This window comes from Cyphellophora europaea, assembly GCF_000365145.1.
Source record: "Cyphellophora europaea CBS 101466 unplaced genomic scaffold supercont1.11, whole genome shotgun sequence".
Lineage (NCBI taxonomy): Eukaryota > Fungi > Ascomycota > Eurotiomycetes > Chaetothyriales > Cyphellophoraceae > Cyphellophora > Cyphellophora europaea.
This window is the reverse complement of record NW_008481799.1, coordinates 906,672-933,462: the sequence shown is the minus strand read 5'-3', so window position 1 is coordinate 933,462 and position 26,791 is coordinate 906,672. Positions and strand designations below refer to the sequence as shown.

Genomic DNA, 26,791 nt, shown 5'->3' with positions numbered 1-26,791 from the left:
TTTGCTTGCTTTTACGCTCTCGCAATGCAATGTGCCATTGGGGGTATCTCATTCCTCAACCGAACTGGAAACTTTTCACCTTTCGTGGCTTCGTGGTCTTGCACCTTTTCTTCGTCACCAACAACGGTCCTCCCGCGCCTCACTTCCAACAGTTCTTGCGCAACCACTACAGCCGCAGTTGACTCATGCTGGATTCCAGCCATGCCGTGTCGTTCAGCCAACCCGTCAAACAACACTTGCGAACTGCCTGAAACGTCTTTGAACCCCTCCGATCGACACGAACCTCGTGCTTCCTGAGGCGCTCCGCTACGAGACTTGCCTCGTCCATCGTAAAGCCGTAAGTCGACAATGTTCCGCCGACGCTTTCGAACGGATCATTGTACCAAGATCTTACCTAAGACTCGTTCTGGATGCTGCGCACAACCCCGGCAAAGTCCTTCTTGACATTTTCGACGTAGCCTTTCCAGCCGACCATCTCGCCGCCGCCATCCGAGGCCGCGCTAGGGAAAGCCTTGTCGAGCTCAAGTGTCGTGCGGATAACAGCCGCGTTGGCTTCGTTAACTTTCTCAATTTCTTGCTTAACCGCATTGTCTTTCAACTTGTGGCCAAGCACGGTCTTGAATTTATCCGCAAGCTGGGAAAGACGGCGACGAGTCTCTACAGGATCGATGTGGGAAAGACGCGTAAGCATGAGGTTGCACAGAGTGCGAATATCGGCGTCATCAGTGATACCGTCAAGAATGCGGTCGAAGACCTGAGGGATTGGAAGATGCAGAATTGCTGCGGGTTGGTCGAGTAGCGCATAAAGCGTCGCGTAAGTAGATTTGCGAAGATCAAGACCCGAGTCCTCATTATGCTTGAATGGACCGATAGTAATGACACGAATCAGTTCGGGGTTGATGACCGAATCCTGAAGTACTTGTGGCAGGAGCTGGCTGATTTCCGGGATGACCAAGTTCGGCTTGTTATGGATTGCTGCGTTCAGAGTCGTAACGGCGAGACGACGGTTGCCGATGTCAGCGTCGCTGAGCATGGTGCGCAGCATTGGAACAATCATCCGCGTGAGCAGAGCATTGTAAGAGGAGCTGGTGTCAGCCAGAGTGAATCTGAACGCTGAAATGACTGTGCCACGGGTGGATGCATCGGAGTCCTGGAGCGATTGCGATAGCTGAGGAATGTACGTGCTAGCATCGATCATGGAAAGGCGTCCAATGCACTCAGCACCGACTGCACGATTGTCGTCGGTGGCAGAGATGCTAAAAAGCTTCTGCCAGAGGTCGCTTGCATACGAAGCAATCTCCTTTCCACCAGTCTCGGTGACATGTTGAAGGATTTCCTTGAGGGCGTGGAGATAAAGATATTCCTGCTCGGAGCCCTGGCCGAGATTCTGGAGGATAAAAGGCAAGCATTCGGAGAGGTTGCTGGAGCTGGCACTGCCCAAGGCGGCGGCTGCGGTGAGGCGCACTCGGTCTGATTCAGCGGCAAGGCAACGAGTGAAGACCTCCATCTGCACAGGCGACTTGGGCCCCATGCGAAAGCCAACCTCACCCAGGACTGCAAGGGCGAGGCACATCGCAGCTGGGTCTTGTGCAGTCTCGAGCTCGGTCAAAAATGTGGGCACAGATACCGTGAGCTCGGCGGATGAGTAGACAAGCAGTGTGCCGATAGCCCGCCCAAGCACAATCGTATCGCCTGCGACGCCAATAGCGAGTAGACCTTGCATCAGTGTATTTCCACTGCCCTGCTCGCCAATCACTTTGATGACTAGCAGGAAAGCCTTCAGTGGGGATCCTTCAAGTCGAGACTTGCTGACATCGCAAAGCGCTTGCACCAGGTCATCCGAAACAAGCGACTGGGGATTCGTGGGGACAATTTTAGACAGGATCACCAACGTTGGAGTCAGGAGGTGCAGGTCGGAACCGGAGAGCAGCGGGAGTAGGTGCGTCATTAGCTGCGCGATAGTGACACTATCGTACAGAGATGCAGTCACAGCGTTTAGCGCAAGATACTGCAAGGCCTCAAGACAAGCACCTCTCAGCGCGCGGTCTGACTTGCGTAGCTGGTTTGCCATCTCCAACGAGACCTCTTGCACCCACGCTGACCCGATACTGTCGGTGATGCTCGCCGATTCACCTACAAGACCAATTGCACGTGCACTAGCCAGTCGAGTAGTTTCGTTCTTCAGACGGTCATCCAATACCCCAAGAGCTTTAGCGCGAGCCGCAGTACTCAAGAGCTGCGTAGACGATGTTCTCGAGATCAAAACACCAAAGACCTGAATGGCCCGGTGTCGTACCTCAAGGTCTGTGTTATTGTCGGTGACGCGATCGACAATAACATTGAACAATTTCTCGATGTGGATAGCGTGGTCTTGATTGGCGGAAGGAAGGCGAGGGGGTGTCAAGGCCTTGACGAATTGTTCAATTGTGGCAAGAGCCTCGCTCGACACCTTGAAATTTCGATCCTTTGCGGTGGCTGTTACAGGCGGGATCAGAGCAATCACGAAAGGGGTGAGCACAGTGGTCGAATTGGTTTCCGCGATGATGCTAATGGTTGCGAGTGTCTCAATCTGCAGCCCTGCGACAGTAGCTGAGGAGCCTGAGGAAGCACTTGCGCCGCTTGGACCGGTGCCGGGCTTCAGAGCATCGGCTACAGGGTCCTCAAGTTGCTGTAGGTAATCGGCCAGAGCACCGTTGCGTGTGAGAGCCAATGTCTTGATCATGATAATACCAGCTTGCTTCAGGGGAATACTGGCCTTCTTCCAAACCTTGCTAAGGGCTTGAACCATCTTTGGAATGATCGCAGCAAGATCGGCCTGAGCTCCGCTAGAAGGAGGCAAGGCATCATCGATCGGTGGACTAGAACGGGACAAGACCAAGCCGCGGAGTTCTGGGTCGTTCTGCGAGACCTCACTGTCCTGGCGTCTGCGCTTGCGGCTATTGGGTGGAGGAGCGTCGCCGTCGAAGCTGGACAAGCCATATGAGACATGAGCAGGTGGACCGGCCTTGCGGATAAGGGCAGTGGTAGCAGAGATGATCTCTAAGCGCACGCTATCTTCCCGCTCGTTGTACAGCCGGGAGAGCAAGACAGGAGCAATCTTGCCAAAGAGAGTGTCATGATCAGCGGCGGACAGTGCACTGATCATGGTGAAAAGTGCTTTGGCAGCGCATCTTCTGACCTTCCAGCTTAGGTCATCAACGTCGCTGAATGTGCCATCATCATCGAGCTCAGCATATTCGTCGTCATCATCGACAGCGTCTTCCGTGATGCCATCGTCGCTACCAGCGTCATGTGTGCCACCCATTTCTTCATCGTCGATCTCGGCCACATTGGGATCATACTTCAGGTAGCGCAGAGTGGCTCCGATGGCGGCAGGCAGGTGATCCTTCATCTCGGAAGGACATGATCCAATCATGGCATCAATCGCTTGCAGTGCGGTCTCGCGAAGCTCCTCCAACTCGGAGTCAGCTTCGATGTCGTCGTCGGAATCATCCGCGTTGGCGTCCAGCTCTTCTTGGCTGAGAGCGGAGAGTACGTGAGGAAGAGCGGCATCAAGGTGTGGACCAAACTTTGCTGGAGTTGATTTTGCCAGCGTGCCGAGAGTGGCAATCAAGTATCTTCGGTGATCGTTCGAGAGATTGGGGGTCTGGAAGCTCTGAACAAGAGCAGCGATGAAGGAGCTGACTTGGGAATCAGTGAAGTGGATAATGAGCGCTCCGATACCTGCTAATGCGCGCTTCTTGACCACACCACCCGCCTGCGGACTCTCAATAATCTGCATGACAGCCTGAGCCAAGGCGACCAGCTCTTGTTCCTGGAGCGAAGCGCCATAGCACTTGACGATCTCAAGCATGACATCGACCGCATCGGGATTGTAGCCTTTGTCCTGTTGGGGCTGCAGAAGGCCCACGGGAACTTTGGGAGCAGACTTGGCCCCTGGGACAACGACTCTACCGATCAATCGTGGAATGAGGACTTTGCTAATGGCATTGTAGGCTTCCTTGATTTCTTGCTGGCTAGCCATAGCAGAGCCGGGCTGTGGCAGGCTAGCGATCAGACTACGAAGGGCGGTGTTGGGAATGGTGACATCGATGTCGGAGGTAGTGAGATCGGTGATCTTGTCGATAAGAGGAACAATGATCTCACCAGGAGTTCTCGCAGCTAAAGGTCCAACACTGAAAATATTAGAGGTGCATGATCTGGCCGTGGGGAGGGAACATACCACTTGAGTGCTTGGTTCTGAACCTCACCATGCTGATCTGACAGAGACTTGAGCAGTCCGTCGATGATGCGACCAGTTTGACCAGGATCGCTCTTCAGGTGCTCAGAGGTCGGAGATGTCAAAATATTCGCGAGATCGCTCAATTGCATGAAGCGGATATCTGGATCAGGATCGTTGAGTTTGTTTAGCAAGGCCCCGATCGAATGGGCCATCGAGCCACGATCTTTCGCCATGCTGGCTGATGGCAGAGGGATCTGTCGATGTCGATGCCGTGGAAAGCGATGGTATGATAGACAAGAGGTGTGCTCTTGGGAAGATGCCGCAGATGTGGTAGGAAGAAGAAGTGGGCACGCAGCGGAAAGAATTGACAAAACGCAATGTCAAGCGACAGCGGAGGATGCCTCGAGGGGTCTCGAGTCCGCCGTTGCCGGTCAGAGGCCACTAATATCGACGCTCAAACGATGCTCGAAGAATGCAGACACGATCAAAAGCGAAATGATATTCAGATAGTGTAGTTTGAGAGAGTCACCAAATGCCAAATGTCAAAATGCCCCTCATGCTCTCCAAAGTACGGACCAATCGGTGTGACGTGGTGCCTGCCTTGCACGCGCCTTCCCTATTATGGTTAAGTGCCACCTATGACGCGAACAACCGGGCCGGAGAAACATGGGGGAGCTGTGCGAAGTTACTAGAGAGCTCCGATTCTTCAGAGCTGGCCGTTTGGAGAGACTTTGAGTGGAGTGAGTGAGTGACTTTGACCTCATCATCTCAGCCATTTCCTTCACGGCTGTTCTTTTTCTGTCTCTACATTTTCAGCCCTCCCTCACAACTTCAGCATGGCTTTCCCCAGACCTTCCTGCCTCCGCGGTGCACAGAGCTTTGGCCGAACTGCCTTCCGGCGAGCTGGTAATCAAGCTCGAAGTACCGCTTTTAGAAATGCTGGCCGGAGAACCTATGCTAGCGGTCATGAAGTCAAGCAGAGCAGTGACCTTCCATGGTATGCGAGACGTACACATCTCTGCTTGTAGTGTGCTGACTCCAGGTCAGGATGATCGGCGCCGCTGCCGTCACCATTCCTGCCTCGTTCTGGCTCCTTGGTCAAGGCCCGCAAAAGACATCACACGGCCACGACGACCACGCAGAGAAACACGAAGACGGTGGAGAAGACGAGTCTGCTCAGGAGGGCAAAGATGAGACGCCCGATGAGGGATCCGGAGATGAGCCCAAGGCCGAGTCTAAAGACGATTCCAAGGACGACTCCAAGGACGATTCGAAGGATGATTCAAAGGATGATTCTGGCGACGAATCGAAAGACAAGGCCAGCGATGATGCTGAGGACGACTCCAAGGCTCCCCAAGACGAAGAAAACGAGGGCCCGAGCTCTGGAAGGAAAGAACAATACTTCAGAAACCCTAACAAAAAGCCAGGCGAGGGTCAGAAGGGGGAGCGAAGCGCAACCGAGAAGAAAGGCGAGAAGGACGTGAGTACTGCCTAGCAGTTGCTGTGTTGTTGAATGCTTGCGCGCGTTTGTGTTACTGTTATTTTGGAAGTTTGCCTTCGTTTGCGATCCTACACGACACGATGCTAATACTGCGCAGTCCCAAAGCAATCACTCTGGCGCAAAACACCCGTACATCGATGATTCAGAGAAGAGTAAAAAGTCTGCTGGCCCTACCGACACTGCTAAGATCCACGGCAGCGCCAAGCCAACCTACCATGAGGACAATGACAAGGAGAAGGAGTCTGAGGAGAAATAGGCGTAACCATCGCACGCATGCGTCGCTATCTCGGCAGCGGTAGTCAGTGCCGTTCAAACGAGCAAAAGATGCAGCCAATGCTCATAGCACAGGAGCTAATGTACCTGATAAATAACGAATGCGTTGCAAGCTGCAAAAGCCGTTCTCGTGCAACACACGAGCTACGAAGATGACGTTGGGCCAGCCGAGGTGTCTTCGGTAGTCATAGTCACTGTAATACCTTTCGTCCAGAGACTGGGGAAAGCTCGCCGCCACGTCTGGAGCCAATAAGGGATCTAGAGGTCCGAGCGACCCAATTCATATCTGTGCCAAGTCTTGCGGCCATAATCTCGTAGGACCCGCATCCTCGCTTTCCCAATACTCCGCAGGTGAAGTAATCTTACAGGCAGCTGGTGCCAATACGGAGTACGCAGGCACGGATACGAAGAACTCGCACGTTTTCTACATCAGTCACACGTCCGCAACTCCATTTCATTGTCACAACGCACCATCTACCTCCGCCCTTGCGGCTGCATCTCCTATTCTTGGACTTCTCTTTCGCCGCAATCATGGGTCGACCACGTCGGACCTCCAGTAATCTTGGAGGTGACCCTCGAGGCGACACAGGCGCACCTGCCATGTCAACTCTGGCCCCACGGTCGTTTTCGGACCATGTGAGTCAAGGAGGACACACTACTGGAACACTGCTGACACGAACAGGCGAATGAGAAACATCTTAAACCGCACTCGAAAAGGAGAAAAGCCCGATCGATACTGCGCCGGTATAAACAGATCTCCTTTCGACATACCTGGCTGAATCCTCTCATCCTCGTCCTCATCGTGCTCGCTAGCTACTATGCCAACCCGGGACCGCAGAATCCGCTGCATCATGCCATCTTCCTCTCCTATCCGCTGGGACCCGACTACCCCGGGGGCCCAAACATGTATGGAAAAGGAAAACTCGACTTTGCGTTTGTGGGCTTCTACACGATAGTGCTCAGTTTCACAAGAGAGTTCTTCATGCAGCGAGTCATTCTGCCGTGGGCCGTCCGGGCCGGGATCAAGAGTCGCGCGAAACAGTCCAGGTTCATGGAGCAGGTGTACACAGCCATGTATTTCAGCATCTTCGGGCCTTTCGGTCTATATGTCATGTCACAAGGATCGCTGTGGTATTTCAACACGACCGCGATGTTTGAAGGCTTTCCTCATCGAAAGCACGAGGCTGTCTTCAAGGCGTACTACCTGCTCCAGGCAAGCTACTGGAGTCAGCAGGCTATTGTCCTTATGCTACTGTTGGAGAAGCCCCGCAAGGACTTCAAGGAGCTTGTGCTGCACCACATTGTGACGCTCGCCCTGATCGGACTGAGCTATCGCTTCCACTTTGCCAAGATGGGCATTGCTGTGTACATTACCCACGATATCAGTGACTTCTTCCTAGCAGTATGTGGCAGCGCGAATCCTCTGAGCGACGCTGACAAGTTACAGACTTCCAAAACGCTCAACTACCTGGATTCGGCCATTGTCGGTCCTTACTTCGTTTTGTTCATTGGTGTGTGGGTGTATCTACGACACTGGCTCAATTGGAAGATCCTATGGGCGACCTTGACCGAATTCCGCAGCGTGGGACCGTTTGAACTCAACTGGGAGACACAGCAGTATAAGTGCTGGATCAGCCAGTACATCACATTCGGCCTGCTCGCCTGCTTACAGGCCGTGAACTTATTTTGGCTCTTCCTTATCATTCGGATCGCCAAGAACTTCGTCTTCAACACTGATTTGGCAGATGAGCGAAGTGACGACGAAGACGACGAAGAGGAGGAGCAGCACATCGAACAAACAGGACCGGATCAGAAAGTTCCTCGCCGACGCACCATCGACACCAAACTGGGCCCTGCGTTGCTCATTAACGGGAAACCAGATGAGACCGAGTCCGAACAAGAGGTTGTCAGAGAACGCAGAAAGAAGAGATGAGCAGAACCGGCATCATTGGATTCATGTAAATCAAAACTTGCATCTTTTTTGGAGCGGGTCAACGGCTGCATTCGGCGCTGTAAGAGATACATCATGGCATTGGTACGAATGCCCGTCTGATACAAACGCTGTCATATACAATAACAAGAATTTCCCATATCGTGGGATGTCGTTCTGTGACATTTGTCTGATTTGAGTGAAGATGGGCGGAACTCGTCGCGAATATATTCGATATTCTTTGTACGATGGGGGCATGAGGCAGTAAAAGGCTTGGCGGCTCTAACCGACAGCCCTCCAAAATCAAAGTGGGCGGTTTGTTCGGTCGTCAAAATCAAGTCAAATCACTGGCTGCTCATCTTGAAAGGTGCTGACACGATGGTCATACGTGGAGCACAATGGAAGATAGCAGTGTAGCAATGTGGTACGAGTGTAGCATATGCCCTGGGTATACTCCGCGAAGAGCGCTACCTATATAACCTGGATTACGTGCCGTGGCTCCTGCGCGCCTGTATCAAATCTCCCCTGCTGTAACGCTCCCAGCTATGCCTGCGCTATATGTGTGTATCCTGTAGCGAGTGGGTATCATCTTTCAAAAATCACGCTGAGCGAAGATCAGGCCAAGCCAAGGAAAAGGTATCGGCGGTGAGCGGATCAGGAAATGAGAGTCGTAAAAGTCGTTGATTACCTCCTCTTCTTGCTGCCGGCGTTTGCCGCGGCGCCAACACCCATGGCGTCTTTCGTCTTTCCCAGAAGTCGTCTAGCTTTCGCATCGCGTTTCTCAAGGGGTCCTGCAAAAAAAGCGGGTAGGTGTCGTTTGCTGTTTGCATGGTCGGGGGCAATGTCGGGACCTTGCCAGCCCTTTTGTTGGCAGATCTTGATGGCCTCTTCAAGCAGCTCCGTACCGACACCCTTTTGACGGTACCTGTTCTTGACGGTCCAGCCTCGTATGAGGCCGGTAACAGGGGCATTCTTGCCATTGCTGTTTTGTCGCCGTTTTCGTTGGCCGGATCCCGACGAGGGAGAGTTGGTGGACACATCGCGTTGCCCGCGTAGGATGAGCGAGCCAATTGCCTGATCTCCATAGCGGGATAGGATTAGTTCGTCATCGCCCACCACGTCATTCGTGTCTCGATCTTTCTCGAGCCACTTCCACGTTCCAACAGACTCGGCTTCGTCAATGAAGCCTTTGGTCACCAGGCGAACAGCGGCCAAGGTCGCCATGACAGTGCCAGCAAAGGTGGTCATGATGATAGCCCAGTCGGAAGAATTACCCTTGTAAAGGCGGTTGTGAAGGAAGCCCAGTATCAAGATCTCGAGTGCTAAAGTGACTGGGTGGTACAGAATCGCTGACGAAGCATATTGTCGCTGTTGCGCGACCGAATCGGCAATTAAATGCAAAACCTCGACCTTGTCGTCTTCGGTACTCGCAACGCTGGTGGCCAGAGGAGGTGCGTCACTCGAGAGACCAGCAGGCTCTGCCGAGGGGGGTCCCTCGACATATGCAAGAGGCGAGGGGGAGGGGGGAGGGAGGGATGCGATGGAGGACGCCATGTTGCTAGGCCTCAAGTCTGGGGTGTTGCACAATGAGGGTGGCGGAGACTCGAGGTCGATAGTCAAGTTCGCTCTGAGCGTGGTGAAGAATGCTAAGGGCATCGGTTAGTGACTTCCCACAAGGTCTTGCGCTTCTCACCTGCGGACGTTTTGAAGCCAGGGATCTTATCGCCGACAGCACGTGCTCCGTACGAGTCTTGAAAACTGGTGACTGAGGACGACTGATAGACCGCAGATCTGACCGACAGAAACGAAGTTGCAAAAGGAATGGAAGAAGAAGTAGTAGTCTGTGGAGGGGGAGCATTCGCAAGGTATAAACCCGGAGGTAATTTCAAATGGTGCCGGCCCATGGTGAAGGCGAAAAATAATTCCCTCCCATCGCCTGCACCGGCAGGGAGGGTGGTTGCGGGCGGGGGAGGTGAGCCGCTCGGGTGACGTCGATAGGCGAGCCCGATTCCCTAAGAATTGGGACTCGCGCGTGCCACCCGCCCACTTGGGAAAGTAAAGAAGAAAATTCTTGTTCAAGTCTAAAGTGCCGAAGGGAAGGTGCGAAAGAGAAAAGGGTTCATAGTGGGCGGGGACGGAAGTACTTGTTGAGCACGTTGAAGAAGCCGAGAGCCCCAGTGGTTGTTGGCTTCGTGGTGTCGATATGGGCTTATCATGACAGAGTCTGATAGGCGTGCTTGGGCGGGGCACGCGAGGAGGCTTTTCCAGGGACCATTGGCTGCGTTCGATCGCAGACGATAACTTCAGACACTCCTGAAGCACCAGCGTCAGCCATTAGCGCACTATTGCGTAAGTTGACCAGTTCAAGGAGCTGTTTCGAGACGCATGATAGGTTGATCATCTGCCTGTTCCTCGCCTGGAACTTCTGCGTCCTGCAGCTAAGCAACAGTCAAGTGCGTCTAGGCATGCTGCTTGAGTCCGAGAATACGGGCAAGTGGAGAGACACCGAGGCAGAGAACGAGGGTCTACGCACGCACAAGAAAAGAACACGCCTCACCGCTGTATTCTGGTCTGACCATAGGCATTCACTGGATCTAGTACCACCGGCCCCGCAAGTTTCAGGTCTCAAAGAGGCTTTGTAGCCCATTGCGACCTTATCATCATCATCGTTGCGTTACGTCGTAACCTCCAAGCCCCACGTCTAATAGGATCGCCCGAACATGCACCATGCCTCGGCCTTGTTGCTGCACTTGGGATTCGTGCACGCTGTGACACCTTTCTCAATGCCCGCTGGCTGATCGAATGGAATACAAAGAGACTTGGCACCCATCGATGGGGCACGCTCGTCCTGGGGCACCCCGGATTGTTCCTCAGCCTTCCGTGCACTCAATTCCTTGACCTGGTCCTCGCACTCCTCGGTCAGGCAGTGGGGAATCAGGCACACATTCTTGTCATTCAGGGCCGGAACGAAGTCGTCCCAATTCGTGATCTGCTTGATGTGGGACTTGTACTTCTCGTTGGCACGGTCATACAGATCCTTTTGAATCTGCTCCAGCAGCTTGGGGACTTCTGTGTTGAGCTCCGAGATGGCAATCTGGCCCTTGGACTCGCCTTTGGGGAGATCGCGCCGCGATGTCGACACAAAGTGACCCTTGCTTTCACCAGGTCCGAACTCGAGTCTGAGAGGGACACCTTGCAACTCCCAGTCGTTGAACTTGTAACCTGGAGAATAGCCCTCCCGCAGATCAGATATGACGCGAACATCGGCCGCTCGGAGGACTTCGACAAGGCCTTCGATTTCCTTGTATAGTGTCGTTCGCTCCTCGTCAGTTGTCTTGGCTGTGACGCCCACAGGGACAATCACAACTTGGTTCTCAACAACACGGGGAGGAAGCACAAGGCCCCGGTCGTCGCCGTGAATCATGACCATGACACCAATGACACGGGTGGACAGGCCCCAAGAATTCTGCCACACGTGCAACTTTTTTGCATCCTTCTTTTCCTCGTCGGTCTTCGCGCTGGGATCCTGGACTGTAATACCGAACATCTTGCTGAAATTCTGACCTAGGCAATGAGATGTTCCACCCTGAATACCGCGACCTGTGGCTGGGATGTAGCCCTCAACCGTTGTGGTGTAGTAACCACCAGCAAACCGCTCTTTGTCGGTCTTGCGCCCTTTTATGACAGGAACGGCCAGCAGATCCTCGTAGATATGAGCGTAGTGGTCCAGGATCTCAAGAACTTCCTTGCCCGCTTCCTCCTCAGTGAGGAAAGCAGTATGGCCCTCCTGCCAGTGGAATTCTCTTGTACGCAGGAAGGGCTGGGGATGCTTGAACTCCCATCTTACCACCGAATTCCACTGATTCAGCTTGAGAGGGAGATCTCGATAGCTTTGGATCCATTTGGCGTAGTAGGGGTACATGACGGTCTCGGAGGTGGGACGAATGGCGATCTTCTTCTCCAGCTTGGTGCTTCCGCCATGAGTGACCCAGGCTACCTCGGCAGCGAAGCCTTCAATGTGGGCCTTTTCGCGATTGAGCACATCCTCAGAAACGAAGAGAGGGAATGAGCAGTTCTTCACCCCCATCTTCTTGATTTTGGCATCAAAGTATGTGCGGACCTCATCCCAGATGAATTGCGAGGCAGGCTTGAGAATGTAGCATCCCGAAATGTCGTAGTAGTCCAGCATGTTTCCCTTGAGCAGGACCTGCTGGTACCATTCTGAGAAGTCGGTCTCTTTTGACACATCAATGCCAATCAATGCTGCGCCATCCATCTTCTTCTTCTTTCCTCCGCCGGACTTAGCAGTAGGAGCTTTGGCTTCGGGCTTGCCGAGGGCCTTGTCGCCCTTCTCCTTCTTCTCCTTCTTTCCCTCCTTCTTCTTCGACTGGTTCTCGTCTCCGGCCGGAGGGGCTGTAGCTGAGGCAGGTTCTCCCTCCATGGGCGGTGCTGGCTCGCGCACTGGCAATTGGTTTGTAGAAGTCTTGCGAGAGTGAGACATGATAGGAGAAGAGCTGCTGCGAGACTCGGACTTGAAAAGAAAGAGAATGACTCACTCGCACTATGATCAGTCAGAGCGTTCGCGCTGGAAAAAGAGTGAGGAAGTCGCGTGTCAAGTTGTGACTCGGTCGTGCCTTCCACCCCGCCGAAAGTCTTGGCGCGATTTTTCTTGAGACTCATCTGCGGCGGAAGGACTTTGGTGCCTGGTTCCTCTACAGAATTGCTTTCCCACCACGAGACTTCTCCTTGACCGCCGCACACTATCCTGACACAATGGCCGGTATCTTCGAAGCCCCCCGGAATGGCGGCAATCTTTTCCTTGGTGGTCAGAAGATTAGCGGCGCCGATGTGCGAGATCAAAATGTGCTGGCCACGCAGGCGATCGCAAATATTATGAAGACATCGTTCGGTCCGTCGGGACTGGACAAAATGATGGTAGACGACATTGGTGATGTGACAGTCACCAATGACGGGGCCACAATTCTAAGCCTACTCGACGTTGAGCACCCCGCGGCCAAAATCCTCGTGGATCTAGCGCAACAGCAAGACAAGGAGGTTGGCGATGGTACCACCTCCGTCGTCCTCATTGCGGCCGAACTCTTGCGCAGAGCAAACGAACTTATGAAGAACCGCATACACCCTACCGTCATCATCACCGGTTACCGTCGCGCACTTCGCGAAGCCGTCAAGTATCTTCAAGAGAACATCAGCACATCCGTGGAAACTCTCGGAAGAGAGAGTCTGATCAATGTGGCAAAGACATCCATGTCCAGCAAGATCATTGGTGCCGACTCAGACTTCTTCGCGAATATGGTCGTAGATGCTATGCTCGCCGTCAAGTCTGTCAACCCTCAAAAGAACAATGAAGTCAAGTATCCCGTGAAGGCTGTCAATATCCTGAAAGCACATGGCAAGAGCGCTACAGAATCGGTTCTAGTCCACGGCTATGCTCTCAACTGCACGGTGGCATCCCAAGCCATGAAGACGAGGATCACGGATGCGAAGATCGCATGCTTGGACATGAATCTGCAGAAAGAGCGGATGAAATTGGGTGTTCAGATCACCGTCGAAGACCCCCAACAGCTAGAAAAGATTCGTGAGCGTGAAGCGGGCATCGTTCTCGAGCGAGTGGAGATGATTCTGAAGGCTGGTGCCAATGTCGTCCTGACCACCAAGGGTATCGACGATATGGTTCTGAAGCTTTTCGTTGAGAGAGGTGCGATGGGTGTCAGACGTTGCAAAAAGGAGGATCTCCGACGGATCGCCAAAGCCACCGGGGCCACGATGATCAGCAGTCTGTCTGACCTGAATGGCGATGAGAAGTTCGAGAAAGAGTCGTTGGGGTATGCTGAAGAAGTCGTTCAAGAGCGGGTCTCAGATGATGAATGCATTCTCGTGAAGGGTACCAAGGCCTTCTCGTCGGCTTCCATCATCCTGAGAGGTTCAAATGACTATCAGCTTGACGAGATGGAGCGCTCTGTGCACGACTCACTGTCGGCGGTGAAGAGGACGCTTGAGTCCAATAGTGTTGTTCCCGGCGGCGGCGCCGTTGAGACTGCTCTGCACATTTACCTTGAGGAGTTCGCCCTCACAACATCGTCAAGAGAGCAACTAGCCATCGGCGAGTTCTCCCAGTCATTACTGGTGGTGCCAAAGACACTTGCTGTCAATGCCGCCCTCGATTCGTCAGAGTTACTTGCACAGCTTCGGCTACGGCACGCACTTAGCCAGCGGGTGCAAGAAGGTGATGCCAACGAGAAGGAGAAGGATCTCGCGAAGCGTCGGCAGTACAAGAATTACGGACTGGATCTCACTCGCGGCAAACTTGCTGATGTTGTGAAACTTGGCGCGCTCGAGCCCAGCATGAGCAAAATGAAGCAGCTGAAGAGCGCCGTCGAAGCGTGTGTTTCCATCATGAGAATCGATACCCTGATTAAGCTGGACCCTCCTGAGCAGGCTGATGATGGTCACGGACACTGAGATACCCATGAAGAAGCGTAGTGCAACAATAACCTCAGCCGCTAGGACGGTCGGAAGAGAATCGTGTCGCTTGAAACACAGCTGCTCTGAGCGCACAGCCTTCGCGAATATGTCCAATCCCCCGGGCTTTGGCGAACGCGGCGTGCTGTGTTAAAGAGATCAGCATGGCTAATGAATATTCACAAGCCAGTCAAGCCGTGGACCGCCAGGATGAACTGGATCTACGACGAATGTACAAGGCGCATGCTCAATAGAATAAGATGTCAATGACCTAGATCAATGTAAATCCTCGCAGCCTCAGTTTCTTGCAATTCCCCAAGGATGCCTCCGATGCTCCTTTGCCATTTGGCACGCTCAAGCAAACGGTTGCTCATAAGCATATTTATCTCGGCATCGCGCCTCTGCACCGTATTATCTACTACTTCATCCTGCAAGCTATCGACACGCCCTCAGTTTCATAGGACACGCTAACGACTTCGCCATCAGACATCAACGGCACTCGGTCCACGAACGGTTCAGGTTGCTTTACGGCGCGGGACGAGGCTAGTGACCCCTGGACGCCTTACGAGGTCGTGTAGTTTCCATTCAACGCCCATAAAAGACATATATCACCGCGAACCTCCTCTCACGTTTCCTTTGCTTATTTTCTGCTTTATCCTGCCTCTTTCAGACAACACCACCACCTGAACACCCTCTTCACCCTTTCGCTGACGCCCAAACGCCCACCGTGCCAGAAGATGCCCTCCCCACTTCTCCAGCGCCTCTACCACGTCGACGCTCCCCACCGCGCCCGCCCGGCCTCCAAGCCCATGGGCGTCCTCGTGCTGGGCCTCCCCCGCACCGGCACCGACAGCCTGCGCACCGCGCTCTCCCGCCTCGGCTACACCACCATCTGGCACGGCTTCGAGCTGCCCGCCACGCGCCAATCAGAGTCCTTCCGCTGGGTGCCCTTGCTGGAAGCCAAGGCGGCCGGCGACCCCGAGGGGGCGGTGCGTCGCTTCGATTGGGATTCCATGCTCGGCGACTGCGACGTGCTGATGGATATGCCGCCCGCGCTGTTTGGGGAGGAGTTGTTGGATTTCTATCCGGGGGCGAAGGTGGTGCTGAGTCGGAGGGCGGATGTGCGGGAGTGGCATCGTAGCTTGGCGGCGGCGGCGAGGGTGACGGTGCAAGGGCCGCTGGGGTGGACGCTGTGGACGCTGGGATGGTTTCATGCGCCGCTGTTTTGGTGGTATCGGGCTGTGGCGGTGTTGTGCTTGCAGGTTAATCTGGGGAATGGTGACTTTGAGAGGTTCGGGCACGTGGTTGGAGAGGAGCATTATCAGTTGTTGGAGCGGAAGTTGAAGGGGGATGGCAGGGATTACTTGGATTGGGAGGCCAAGGATGGATGGGCGCCGTTGTGTGCGTACCTGGGCGTGGAGGTACCGGATGAGGAGTTTCCGCACAAGAACAAGAGTGGGGATGAATTCAAACGCAACGCAGACAAGTGTATGGAGCAGATGTTGTTGAAGGCGGCGTTGAAAATGTGTGCTGTGGTGGCAGTGCCAATCCTCGCTACTAGTGCCGGGCTATGGTGGAAGAGATGAGATGAAGGCCAAACTTCTGGTGGAGGGGAGGTTTTGAAGACTGCCTAGTAAAAACGAACACTGGGGTGGATGGCCTGTGATAGTGTTCCGAGGTGCGATCCTCAATAGAAAGCATGGCTATGGTGTCTGTTGGCCATTTTTTAGGCTTTGTGTGGCCTTCTATCTTTGTTTCCTGAGCACGGATGTTCCACCACTAGAGTCTTTGGCCTCTAGTCAGCGTCCGCCTCGCTAGACTTATCCTGGCGAGCATGGAGGCGCCCTTCCAACACCTAAATCACTCATCCACCTTCTCATCCTTGACCTCGGACTTGACGGCAGTGTCATTCTTCTTCGCCTTCTTCGCTTTGTTCGCGCCCTCGTCGCCTTTAGCTTCCTTGGCGTGGCTGTCTGTAGACTTGCGTTTGCCATTGGTGCCCTTGATGTCAATCAACGGCGCATAAGCTGCGGCACCTTTGCTGGCATCGACTGGGAAGACTTTTCCGTCCTCGAAGGTGAGACCCAGTGGTTCAATGGCCTTACGAAAAGCACGGGGACTGCTACTGCGATTAGAGCCTGTGTGGGGGTGGGAGTGATGGAGAAATACCCGTTGCCTCTGCCTTTTGCTACACCGAATTGATCTTGGACGATTTGCCAGTCAGGCTTGAATTCTGGGAGTGAACACATGACGGCACGAATGATGGCGATTCCAGTTGGGGTAGGCTGGGTAGTCGGGTCGGTGGCTTGCTTAGGCGGCATTTGGCAGTGCTTGGGAGAGGTCTAAGTAATTTATGGGATGTTCGAAATGGATGAAGAGGTGCGGGAGATGAAATGTACAGAGAATGTGCAAGGGTAGGAAGGAAGAGAAGTTGCAAGAGGCGGCCAGATTTTAGGTCGAGGACATCTGTCTTCACTCGCTAGGGATTGTGACTTGTCCAAAGCTACCGGTTCTGCCATGTCTCTGATGGCCACGCGATGCCGTTGTACTTGAATCCATTACTCGTCTCTCGGTCTAATGGCCTGTTGATGCTCGCAGGCTACATGACTGATTAGAGATCTTCATCGTCGCCGTGCTCCACTTTGACTCTCGTAGGTCCTTCATCTGCATCCTTCTTGGGCTTCTTTGCCTTGGACCCCTCAGACTCTACCTCAAAGTGTACTTTGTTGCGCTTTAGATCCTGGAATTGGCCGTGCTTCTTGAGACCAGTGTCTATGGCTTTCTTAGTAGTACGAGCTGGCGCAACAGTTGGACTGCCGTCGTTGGGATAGATTTTGCCGTTCTTGAAGTCGAGATCAAGCTTGGAGAGGGCGGCCTTGAAACCTCGTAGCCTACCAAACATTAATATGAGTGCTCCTGATGTCGAAGGATGACGTACCCATGGCCCCCCTTGCCCAAACCCCAATCCTCTGAGACCATGGCGAAATTCGGCTTGACCGAGTCCAGCGAGCAGAGGGTGGCGCGGAGATAGGCGAGGTTGTTTTCGGTCAAATTGACGTCGGCGGACTGATTACCAGACTTCTCTGCCATCTTGTCTTCGATGTGATTGTATTGAAAGGAAGGTAGAATACAAACGTTGAACAGGTCAGGACGATGGTGCTCGGGCAAAGAGCAAGGTTTTTGTACTTTCGGAAGAAGAGTCTTCGTGCTTCAACGTAGCTAAGTACCTTGCAGCGATCATTCACTTCTGGCTGATTCAGGCTCCAGCCGTCTCAACAATCCCAGCACCGAGCTCTCATTAATGTCTGACTCTTCCTAGTGAGTCCCTAGAATCTACGTGTTCGCTCTCTGGCCTCCGATAGACGTCGGCAATCTGCAACCTATGATGGTCGATATAATTAGGCCGAGGTCGCACCAGCATCATCAAACTCCTTCGTATCCTCGCCATTCTCACTTTCCTCGTGCTTGGGCTTCTTGGCACTCTCATCACCCTCAGTCTCCTCGCTAGCCTTGCGCTTCTTTCCACCCGAACCTTTCGCAGGAGAAGCGTTGGCCTTGGTCGTACCGCTGGCAGCCGGACCAGCAGTGGCGTCACCCTCAGTAGCTGAGAAGACCTTTCCGTCCTTGTAGATCAGATTGAGCTTCTTGAGAGCCGCCTTGAGGTCACGGGGACTTCAAGGTTTTAGCACGAAATACCAGATATGCTAAGTGAACCTAACTTACGCGTTGTTCTTGTTCTTGATACCGATCTCGTGAGAAACGGCAGCCATGTCGGGCTTGAAAGAGTCGACATGAATGAGAGAGGCGCGGATAACGGCGATGTTGGAGGCAGTCAAGCCGAGATCAATAGTGATGGCCTTGGGAGGCATGATTGGTTCGAGTAAGGTGTATGATCAAGTGGGTTAAGGTCGTCAAGATAGAGGAAGGAATACAAAGAGGGAGAGAATCAAGCTCCGCTAAGTAGTCCTTGACAAGCCATGTAATTCACGAGTGGGCGGAAGCCTGTCTTCTACTGTTGCAGTATGCTGGAGCCTAGGAGGCCTGCTTGAGTTCGTCTGATCGTCACCTCGAAATGGATTCACCGTCGCCTGGAAATGAGAAGTCTGAGACTCCGGCAACAAGAACTTTTTCGAACCTGACCAATAAGACAATATGTTGTAGAGCCCATTTCTGGGCATCGGCTGATGATATTGAGGGAATTTGCAGTTCATTCATTGTCTTGGGTAGCCTGCACGACTGACCCACGTTCACTATCCTGCTTGACCTTTCCAAGCTACCTACTCGCTTTTCACCAGGTGAGCCCTTCATCTCCAAGCTACACCACAACGAGGCTGCTTCCCTTAAGCCGTAGAGTCGTCAACGTCTTCCTCCTTGACCTCCTTCGTGTTGGTGCCATTGGTGTTCTTGCTATCGACCTTGATCTTCTTCTTGCCACCATCTTCCTCAGAACCCTCGTTGGCCGAGCGCTTAATGGCGCCGTTGGACTTCGAGGGAGCAGTGGCTGTAGCAGCGGTAGGGTCGTCGGCGAGGGCGTAGATCTTGTGATTCTTGTACTCAAGACCCAGCTTGTTGAAGACTTGGTTCAGTGATCGAGCACCATGGGAAGTGTCAGTAACTTAAGAGTGACGTGGTCTTAGTACCTTACACATTCTTCTTCTGCTTGACACCGATGTCTTGCGCAATGAGGTCCAAGTTGGGATTGAAGGCCTCGAGGTGGGTGAGGGCAGAGCGAAGAGCAGTGAGATTGGCGACGCTCAGGTCGATGCCGACTTTCTTGGATTTAGGAGGCATGATTGTAATGGGCGTGGGATTATTGGTCTGGCAAGAATGATGTGGTGTATAATGAAAAAGGAGAAAGCTCGCCTGCGGAAAAGACAATCTTATAGTGCGGCAGTCACTCGAGAGCTTTAAAACGTCTGCCTAGCCAACTACGCGCGGTACACTTTGCTTGGAACTCTTGCTGGACACCTTACAGTGACTATTTGATCTCGTCATCAAGCTATCTCCCACTTAAACTGCCTCTGAACCCAGCCTTGCCAGTTCTTGGGGTATCAATCAGTTCTTCAGGCCTAAGCTCACACTGTATAGAGCATCATCATAGCTATTAGTAGCAAGCTTCAGGACTTTATTTTAGCACCTGGTACTAGCTACCATTCTAATATTGGTCACTCGTGTATTATTCCTGAACCTCACTGATGCGCACGATGGTGTGGCCGGCTTTAACTTTCTTGGCAGGGGCTCAGCCTCGCCCTCCCCCGATCTAGGAGCTGCAGCAAGTGATTCGAAACAATGCTTCTTGACGAGAACTCAGAGGACTATCTGGGTTGTTATGTATTTAGACTCTAAACATTGATTTATCCGCCTTATACTGGCATTCCACTGACTTATAGAGACAGCGTGAAGGCTAGACGCGAATACGAGATCGCGGCACTGCTTTCGCAACAACAGATTCTGCATGCTGGTAGAGATGCCAGCACACTTGTTGTATAGCCCGGCAATCCTTGGTCCGGCATCGCTTACTCAACTGCATTATAACGTCGAGCATTGCTTTGGAAATGCGTATATCCGGCGGAACCCCGTCCTCTTCTGGGTTAGTTGTGGCGTGAGACATCAAGATAGCGATTGCTGCGATGATGGCGTGTGAAACCATGTAGAGCCAAGCAACATCGCCTCTTGGTAGAACCCGAAGGAAAGCGACGAATCGCCGCGTGTCTGCCAGGCACAGTGGTGTTTTGCCCAGCCCAATCTTCAGGATAGTCTCTGGGTCCCAGACACCACTCGTTCCTTTGGGCCGCAAATTTATATGAGTCTCGAGAATGAACAGGGTCATAAGGTAGTTGGCCTCTAAGCTGGTTAGTAGTACCAGGTCCGATCGGTGGATTTCGCGCACGAGGTCCGGGGGATTCAGCCTGAAAACCCAGGAGGAAGAACGCCACTTTTCTAGTTCTTTTTTCAGATTGCCCGCAGCCTGATCAACATCTTCGTTACGTGTAGAAGTCGCCAGCACGTTCTCACATACTCGAGCCTGGATCAGGGCCAATTCTGACCGCAGACGCAGGAAATTAATGCTCCATCCGTCTCCAGTTGCGGATCGGATTTCCCCGATACCCTGAGCGGCGGTTTGGGGCGGTAGTTCGATTTGTGCCAAATCAGCCAGTCGCCAGCTTGGCATACGGGTGTATCTCAGTGACAACTCTGTCTCTAACGCAAATGCGATCCAGAAGAGTGTAACCCACTGGTCATCGGCGGCCATCCCATCTGGCAATGCTTGACTTGGCCGCGAGCCAAGTCCCAAAGGTTCCATCATTCTCAAAGCCGTGGACACGAGATACGGCGCACGATTATTGTCCGTCGACAGGTACAGAAGCATGCCGAGAATCAAGACACATTGTACCGAGAGCAGCGAGGGATCTTGCATGAGCAAGGACGGGTAAGCTTTCAGCAAATGCTGCTTGTAAGCGTCTGCTAAGCTTTCATCGTCCGGACTGGCTACAGGGCTCATGCCTCTGAGACGGTGGGCCAGTCCTAAAACCCCCATCACGGCGAGAAAAGCATTTGAGCCTTCAGGCTCGCGACCAGCGTAGCAGTCTTGAAAGATTTGCACCAATGCGTCCCGTCCAAACAATGGAATAGCTTTATTCCAGTCTTCCAGATACTCCTGAAGCAGTAATGTGGCCTCGTGCGGCGGAGGTAGGTCGCGTTGTGTGGGTCCGGTGTCCAGTACGGTATGTTGGTGCTGATAGACATGATCTGGCAGATTCCATCCGTTGCACAATGGATTCTGACCAAAGTTTGAGCATGTAGTCACAGGATCTGCAAAAGGCTCCATTGGTGTGGCCTCGCAACTGGCTGGGTTGGAGTTGCTCGGTGTTCGTTCCGCAATCGAGTCGCCATAATTGGAGCCAAACCCAAGGGATGGAAAATCAATGTTAGTTGCTGAATCTTTCGAGACTGATGACACTGCATCGCTGTCGCGGGGAGGCCCTTCAGGCGGTAAAGGCAGTGCTGAGGGGTCGAGGCCTGACGCGGTGAGCAAGGATTCCATTTGGCGAACCCTATCTTCCAGATCGTGCATTTGCCGCCTGAGAGCGTTAGAAAAGAAGCTGCTTGGATCATATTACGCACTTTCTCACACCTTTTGGGCGAGGCTTTTGTGTAAGGGAGATCTCGCAAGCGGTGCCTGCTTTTCGGCATGTTGAGCAGGTTTGGTTCTCCTTACTCCAGTTACATCGGCGCTTCTTTTGCCTACAGAGCTCACACGCCTGTTTCGGTCAGCAACTCAACCTCCCATTTAGACATGCATGAATCGCCTCACCCGTGAATTGTGGCTACTATGTCGTCCACCCTCGGTAACAACATTTTGCATCTTGTGTGACCCTAGGGCTCGCACACAATGAGGGTCGGACGACGAGGAGCCAGCCAGAGTGCCAAGGTACTTTATGTCGACCTTCAGTCAGCCTCTCAGTCACGACGTGTTCTTGTCCAGATCGAGGGAGCACGCTGAGCCAGTTGAACTTGCGGATTAAACCAATACCACGAGCATTTTGCCCAAATCACTAGCAAGGCTCGCTATCATCCTGGCGAAAGAGGATCGGAACACACCAGGCCCATGCCACACGTCGCTGAGTAGTGGCCCACGCTTACAAATGCTTCCCAGACTAAAGGAGGAGTGCTGACAAGGCTCTAGGAAAAGGCTGGTCAAAGTGGCCAATCAGAGTTCTGGAAAATGCTTTCGGACGAGTGACGGATGAAAAGGAGCGGGTTCCTCCAGGTTCCGCAATCCGCTCCCTTTGCACTCTTCTATGTACATCCGATTTCTCTAGCCCGTTGCTCTTGCCTTTTCATGGTCTTGAATAACTCCGTGGATTGCCGATTAACCTATGACCGGTACCCAGAAACATATTGAGCTGATGGTCGATTGCGTGGAGGATAGTCCCGAGTAGCGGTCGAGGTCCATTATATCGCGCGAGCATCTCTCAACAGGTGGTCCAGCTCACCAGTCTTATTTATTGACTGGATCTCGCTATTGCCGCCAATGTGCTTCTGCCCGATGAATATGGAAGGTACCGTTCGATGACCCGTCATTTGCTTCAAAGCGCTGTGCATGGCTGTTCCACCCTCTTTATTCTGTCAGCTTGAGCATCAAACACCTTGTATAAGATACTCACTTGTGACATCGACATTGATGGCCGTATATTTAACACCTTTCTTGCGCAGCAGACGTTTCGTGGCTGCACAATAAGGACAGCTGACCTTGGCGAACACGACGACGGCATCACTCTGGATGATCTGCTCGACGTTGGCCTGCGCATCGGCACTCGAGCTCGAGCCTGAGCATGATGATTGCGAATTTCCCATGATTGCTTCTCTGTGCTAACAACTGTGCTGGGCGTCTTATACTGAGCGTCTGATAAATAAAGAATTATCAGCTTTGGTTGTAGAGCAGCGTGAGGCAAACAGGCCTTTTATAATTGGCGCCGCCCACCGCTCTTTGATGTTGAGATTCCTAGTGTAGTGGCTTGAACTGTGTCGTCGTCACTCTTCGGCGCTGCTTCGCCGTGCGCCGCACTCGCTGGGTATGGACGATGATGAGATCATCGTATCTCGCAACGTGCTGCGGCAGTGCTCGGCGGTGATCTGCTTAAATTTAGGTGTCAGCGGCAAGTGCAGCCTTCTTCGGTTAGGCTGCCAAGGCCAACCTTCCCAGCGACGTCGGGACGCCGGCGAGCTGCACACTCTGTAGTTCGCGACTGCTGGACCCCTTGCGGGCACAGCGCAGTCCCTCGTCGATCCCAAAGATTCAATTCCGCATCGCGAGAGACGAGTACAGACTCACTGATGCTTTCTATTCCTGCCGTCTCAGAGTTACGCCTCACGTACAAACGTTTCCCCAAGACGAGACGCAGCGGCGTAAGTCGCACCTCAGTAATCTTGTTTCGATATTGCGATGTACCCTGCAGACTGAACATGCTTGAACATGCTGAGAAGCCTCCGTCCAGTAGACGGGCACGAAACTGCCGATTCTTATATCTTGGCATCAGGCGTCACGACGTGGCCGCCTTTTCGCCTCACTGACTGCACCACACCTGAAAATCAATTTCGACCAGAGTGTCTTCGAATCCCACTCATACCAAAGCAATGAATGGATCTGACGCAACTCGATGAACCAGAGAGATACTCTTGAGCAGTTTCATGGCATTTCAAGCGCCCTTAGCGAAAGGCAGGTGCGTACTGCACAATTTCACATCGAGAAGCCATTATGGCGTGCGTTAGCACCATTCAAGGCATGGCTGGTGGCTACGAAGGCTGGGAAGATCGCTCGTCCGCACCATGAAACAACAACTGGCTCAGTGAGCGCCAGCGGCAAGTGCCTGCTACGGATCGCCCGTTACCCGCGTAAGCGAGACCTGGACGACCTTCTTCCAGCCAATCATGTTTGACAGACACTTGTCGTTCATTTCGTTAAGCCACCCGTTCACGTACAGGCCATCTTAGCTACAGAAACCCTTGCGGTGCAGCTCTGTCCTAATGTGAGCATGAGCAGCATAATGTTGCCCAAGCGTCGACATGCAACGTACCAAGATTCAACTGCTTTGGGGCCACGATAGAAAGCCTTGAGCAAAATGTAGCTTTTCTACCGGTCACCCGAAATGAAAGCTGATGATAACTTGTGGTAGACGGATGGAGGCCGTGACCTACACACCCCTGCGCAGTATGCGTGCGCTGCCAGGGTCAGACATGCGCCAAGATCCGACCGCGGATTGTGGCTGTCGTGCCTGAGACATCAACGTAGCCTCTACGGTATGCCTCTGTCAGCTGGCCCGGCAGTGTTTTGCAACATGAGTCGAACTGCCTAGGCTTCTACAGACCATGGCCGGCACCATCGATAAGCGTCCAACGGCACTCTGAGGACTCCTGGAGGGCGAACACATGACTCCCCGCACGCTGGTACTCAATGTAGCAGTCTCACTTTATCACTGTGGGCTGTAACACTGCCACAAAGTTGTTTGGCAGTGGTTTTCCGCGCCAAGGGTACATGTGCAGACCGTACATGGGTGTACTTATCGGTCGTGGCGCGACTCAGAAACTCAGCCATGCTTCATATGCCTTGGCCCTAACGGGCTATCCCCTACAGACCGATGCACTGCCGCCGACCCAGTCAAGACCCAGCCACCTCAACGATGTTGCTCATATACGCTTGAAGAGATCGTCCTGCTCGTTGATTCAACCTTCCAGCAGATCATTTATCTAACTGACTAGTGCTGAAGACGAATCAGAGACGATGTTACGAACGATTTTTGAATGCGCTGCTGTTTTTTGGATCATCAGGTCTCTATATACAATCAACCACTCTATGCAGAAAGCGCAAAATAAAACGAAGCCAAAAGGTCCCGTCACCGAGCCCCAATGTCGACTTGTCAGCATCTTTTCTTTGGTCCGGAGCCCCAAACCGTTCACCTGTGCTGCCGTCAAACCTTGCGGCGAACGCTGTGGAGCAACGCTCAATCGTCGAGACTCAGGCTCGGCCTACGCCTATTACATGACACTCTCAACAGAAAACCCCGGAGAGACCAGTAGTATCCATCAAGCAGTCCGGGCTTGCGTCAGAAGCTGTCTCTGCCGCAACCATAAGGGAGTCTCCTGGATCGACGCAGGTTGTAAGCAGTGGATCAACGAGTTGGCCGTTGCCCTCGAAGAGTGTTGGCAGGCGCAAAAGGCAGATGGATGGGCTCAGCATGAAGCCCAGTGGGGACATTGCATCACAGACTGTCTCTGGTGTACTACCCGTGGAAAAGGACAACCATGGCTCCCTGGAGCCTTTCTTGACGATCCATGCATGTCGGCAATTCCTTCAGCATATACTGAGAAGTTCCAGGTGCGCTCTGAGCTGGTTTTGAAGTACTTTGCGAGCCCACGTCGAGCTTCTGCGTTACGAAATTCTGTCAGTGTCAATCAACTGAATGATTGGGAAGTCGTTCCCATCACCCATGAGTTGACATCCCAGATCGGGTCCATCATTGATTTGCGACGTATGGTGACAACAGAGATATCGTCATCCGAGGTATCCAACGGCCACATATATGCGTTCCGATGCCCAGATGATACCAAACACATCAAGATCGGCTGGACAAGAACCACCGTGGTCGAGAGACTGTATAGCACACGTCAACGCTGCAAGATATCGACAAAGCTACTCTTTGAAACAAAGACAGCGATCCCGAATGCAAGGCGGATCGAGGACCTGATCCATTGGGAACTGCAAAGTCGTGGCTTCCGCCGCAGGAATAATCAGTGCAAGAAAAGACAAGAAGCCGAAACGTGCAAAGCGGTCCACGGAGAGTGGTTCGAGATTGATCCTGAGTGCGCCAAGAAAGCCATCGCGTTCTGGGTTGCCTGGGTACAGTGGTTCAAGCCTTACGGAGAAGATAGGCTTCTCTCTATTGATATGGCTAAGGAGATGAGCCACCCAGCGGAGTCTGCAAGTGAGACTATTGAACGATGGCGAGCAATCATGAAAAAGCCGTTGGCTGGTAGAGGGCCTCAGGTGTTGGTGTCAACGATCAGATCGTATGTCACTGAGCAATCCGACCTGAGTGAGGACGACCTCACGCCCACGGCTGATTCACCCAGGGCGAGACGATGGAGTTCCTCGTCTTCTGGAGATAGAGCTCACAAGACACCGCCCCGACAGACTGCTGCAAGACCACCGACATCCCAACCGTTGCGTTTACGATACCAATCGACTCCGCCGACCGCTCCCACGCCAGCAGCTCAGTCTTGCAGCAGCTCAAGCTCGTCTACACCCAACAGCGTTTTCTCGAATGCCTCGACTGCGTCTTCGACAGCCACAGACCCAGGCGACTACATCAGCATTATCCCCAGCCGGCTATCGCATGAATTCGCAGCTTCTCCTGCTGGCTGTGCCAGTCCCACGCCAAGTTCACGCAGGGCTAGCGCGTCGAAGAGAGCTGCCACTGAGAGAAAAGTATCGACCGGGCCAGTAACAACTGAGCAGAACGACTCTCCTGGTCTCGATGGGACAGGCTCAGGGTCAAGCTCTCATGCTTCTGATAGTCCCACGCGCAAGCCTAGGAAACCGAGGCGAAGTCGAGGCGAGGCTGTCGCTGGATGACCAAACCCACAGCCCAAGGGGGGCAGTTGAAGGAAGAAAAGGAAATGACTTGGACCGCAGATCAACAGCACTTTGGTATATTTTGGCGGCCTTGAGAAACGAGCATACACGCGAGCATACCTACCTGGAACCCCCAGTGTGGGTTTCCGACGGCATAGACGGCATGGGCTGCATCAGCACACACTCGGATCTTCCTTCGTGTAGCTCCTATCGACGACAAGCGCGTCCAATTCTCCTCGACTTCCGTACTCA

At 53.2% G+C, this 26,791-nt stretch overlaps 13 protein-coding genes across 13 annotated transcripts; 5 read left to right on the top strand and 8 right to left on the bottom strand.

The window, feature by feature from the left end:
- Positions 1 to 394: 394 nt before the first annotated feature.
- On the bottom strand, positions 395 to 4,455 carry HMPREF1541_10027 (uncharacterized protein; the record flags this gene model as incomplete). The annotated part of the gene is made up of 2 exons (XM_008714698.1): positions 395 to 4,175; positions 4,223 to 4,455. The coding sequence occupies 2 exons, from the start codon at positions 4,453 to 4,455 to the stop codon at positions 395 to 397; spliced, it is 4,014 nt and encodes a 1,337-aa protein (XP_008712920.1).
- Positions 4,456 to 5,058: 603 nt separating this feature from the next.
- On the top strand, positions 5,059 to 5,979 carry HMPREF1541_10026 (uncharacterized protein; the record flags this gene model as incomplete). The annotated part of the gene is made up of 3 exons (XM_008714697.1): positions 5,059 to 5,219; positions 5,270 to 5,702; positions 5,821 to 5,979. 3 exons carry the CDS (start codon positions 5,059 to 5,061, stop codon positions 5,977 to 5,979), a joined length of 753 nt encoding a protein of 250 aa, XP_008712919.1.
- Positions 5,980 to 6,527: 548 nt separating this feature from the next.
- HMPREF1541_10025 (uncharacterized protein) lies at positions 6,528 to 7,929 on the top strand (the record flags this gene model as incomplete). The annotated part of the gene is made up of 3 exons (XM_008714696.1): positions 6,528 to 6,632; positions 6,679 to 7,398; positions 7,444 to 7,929. 3 exons carry the CDS (start codon positions 6,528 to 6,530, stop codon positions 7,927 to 7,929), a joined length of 1,311 nt encoding a protein of 436 aa, XP_008712918.1.
- Positions 7,930 to 8,610: 681 nt separating this feature from the next.
- On the bottom strand, positions 8,611 to 9,830 carry HMPREF1541_10024 (uncharacterized protein; the record flags this gene model as incomplete). Its single annotated transcript, XM_008714695.1, has 2 exons — positions 8,611 to 9,572; positions 9,620 to 9,830. The coding sequence occupies 2 exons, from the start codon at positions 9,828 to 9,830 to the stop codon at positions 8,611 to 8,613; spliced, it is 1,173 nt and encodes a 390-aa protein (XP_008712917.1).
- A 797-nt stretch (positions 9,831 to 10,627) lies between these two features.
- HMPREF1541_10023 (proline-tRNA ligase) lies at positions 10,628 to 12,427 on the bottom strand (the record flags this gene model as incomplete). The annotated part of the gene is made up of 1 exon (XM_008714694.1): positions 10,628 to 12,427. The coding sequence occupies one exon, from the start codon at positions 12,425 to 12,427 to the stop codon at positions 10,628 to 10,630; it is 1,800 nt and encodes a 599-aa protein (XP_008712916.1).
- Positions 12,428 to 12,699: 272 nt separating this feature from the next.
- Positions 12,700 to 14,406, top strand: HMPREF1541_10022 (T-complex protein 1 subunit alpha; the record flags this gene model as incomplete). The annotated part of the gene is made up of 1 exon (XM_008714693.1): positions 12,700 to 14,406. One exon carries the CDS (start codon positions 12,700 to 12,702, stop codon positions 14,404 to 14,406), a length of 1,707 nt encoding a protein of 568 aa, XP_008712915.1.
- A 737-nt stretch (positions 14,407 to 15,143) lies between these two features.
- HMPREF1541_10021 (uncharacterized protein) lies at positions 15,144 to 15,992 on the top strand (the record flags this gene model as incomplete). Its single annotated transcript, XM_008714692.1, has 1 exon — positions 15,144 to 15,992. One exon carries the CDS (start codon positions 15,144 to 15,146, stop codon positions 15,990 to 15,992), a length of 849 nt encoding a protein of 282 aa, XP_008712914.1.
- Positions 15,993 to 16,266: 274 nt separating this feature from the next.
- HMPREF1541_10020 (uncharacterized protein) lies at positions 16,267 to 16,727 on the bottom strand (the record flags this gene model as incomplete). Its single annotated transcript, XM_008714691.1, has 2 exons — positions 16,267 to 16,528; positions 16,576 to 16,727. The coding sequence occupies 2 exons, from the start codon at positions 16,725 to 16,727 to the stop codon at positions 16,267 to 16,269; spliced, it is 414 nt and encodes a 137-aa protein (XP_008712913.1).
- Positions 16,728 to 17,017: 290 nt separating this feature from the next.
- On the bottom strand, positions 17,018 to 17,496 carry HMPREF1541_10019 (uncharacterized protein; the record flags this gene model as incomplete). The annotated part of the gene is made up of 2 exons (XM_008714690.1): positions 17,018 to 17,297; positions 17,345 to 17,496. 2 exons carry the CDS (start codon positions 17,494 to 17,496, stop codon positions 17,018 to 17,020), a joined length of 432 nt encoding a protein of 143 aa, XP_008712912.1.
- A 308-nt stretch (positions 17,497 to 17,804) lies between these two features.
- On the bottom strand, positions 17,805 to 18,275 carry HMPREF1541_10018 (uncharacterized protein; the record flags this gene model as incomplete). Its single annotated transcript, XM_008714689.1, has 2 exons — positions 17,805 to 18,078; positions 18,130 to 18,275. The coding sequence occupies 2 exons, from the start codon at positions 18,273 to 18,275 to the stop codon at positions 17,805 to 17,807; spliced, it is 420 nt and encodes a 139-aa protein (XP_008712911.1).
- Positions 18,276 to 19,810: 1,535 nt separating this feature from the next.
- On the bottom strand, positions 19,811 to 21,600 carry HMPREF1541_10017 (uncharacterized protein; the record flags this gene model as incomplete). The annotated part of the gene is made up of 2 exons (XM_008714688.1): positions 19,811 to 21,488; positions 21,542 to 21,600. The coding sequence occupies 2 exons, from the start codon at positions 21,598 to 21,600 to the stop codon at positions 19,811 to 19,813; spliced, it is 1,737 nt and encodes a 578-aa protein (XP_008712910.1).
- A 762-nt stretch (positions 21,601 to 22,362) lies between these two features.
- HMPREF1541_10016 (glutaredoxin) lies at positions 22,363 to 22,764 on the bottom strand (the record flags this gene model as incomplete). The annotated part of the gene is made up of 2 exons (XM_008714687.1): positions 22,363 to 22,526; positions 22,575 to 22,764. 2 exons carry the CDS (start codon positions 22,762 to 22,764, stop codon positions 22,363 to 22,365), a joined length of 354 nt encoding a protein of 117 aa, XP_008712909.1.
- Positions 22,765 to 24,946: 2,182 nt separating this feature from the next.
- HMPREF1541_10015 (uncharacterized protein) lies at positions 24,947 to 26,539 on the top strand (the record flags this gene model as incomplete). The annotated part of the gene is made up of 1 exon (XM_008714686.1): positions 24,947 to 26,539. One exon carries the CDS (start codon positions 24,947 to 24,949, stop codon positions 26,537 to 26,539), a length of 1,593 nt encoding a protein of 530 aa, XP_008712908.1.
- Positions 26,540 to 26,791: the final 252 nt, after the last annotated feature.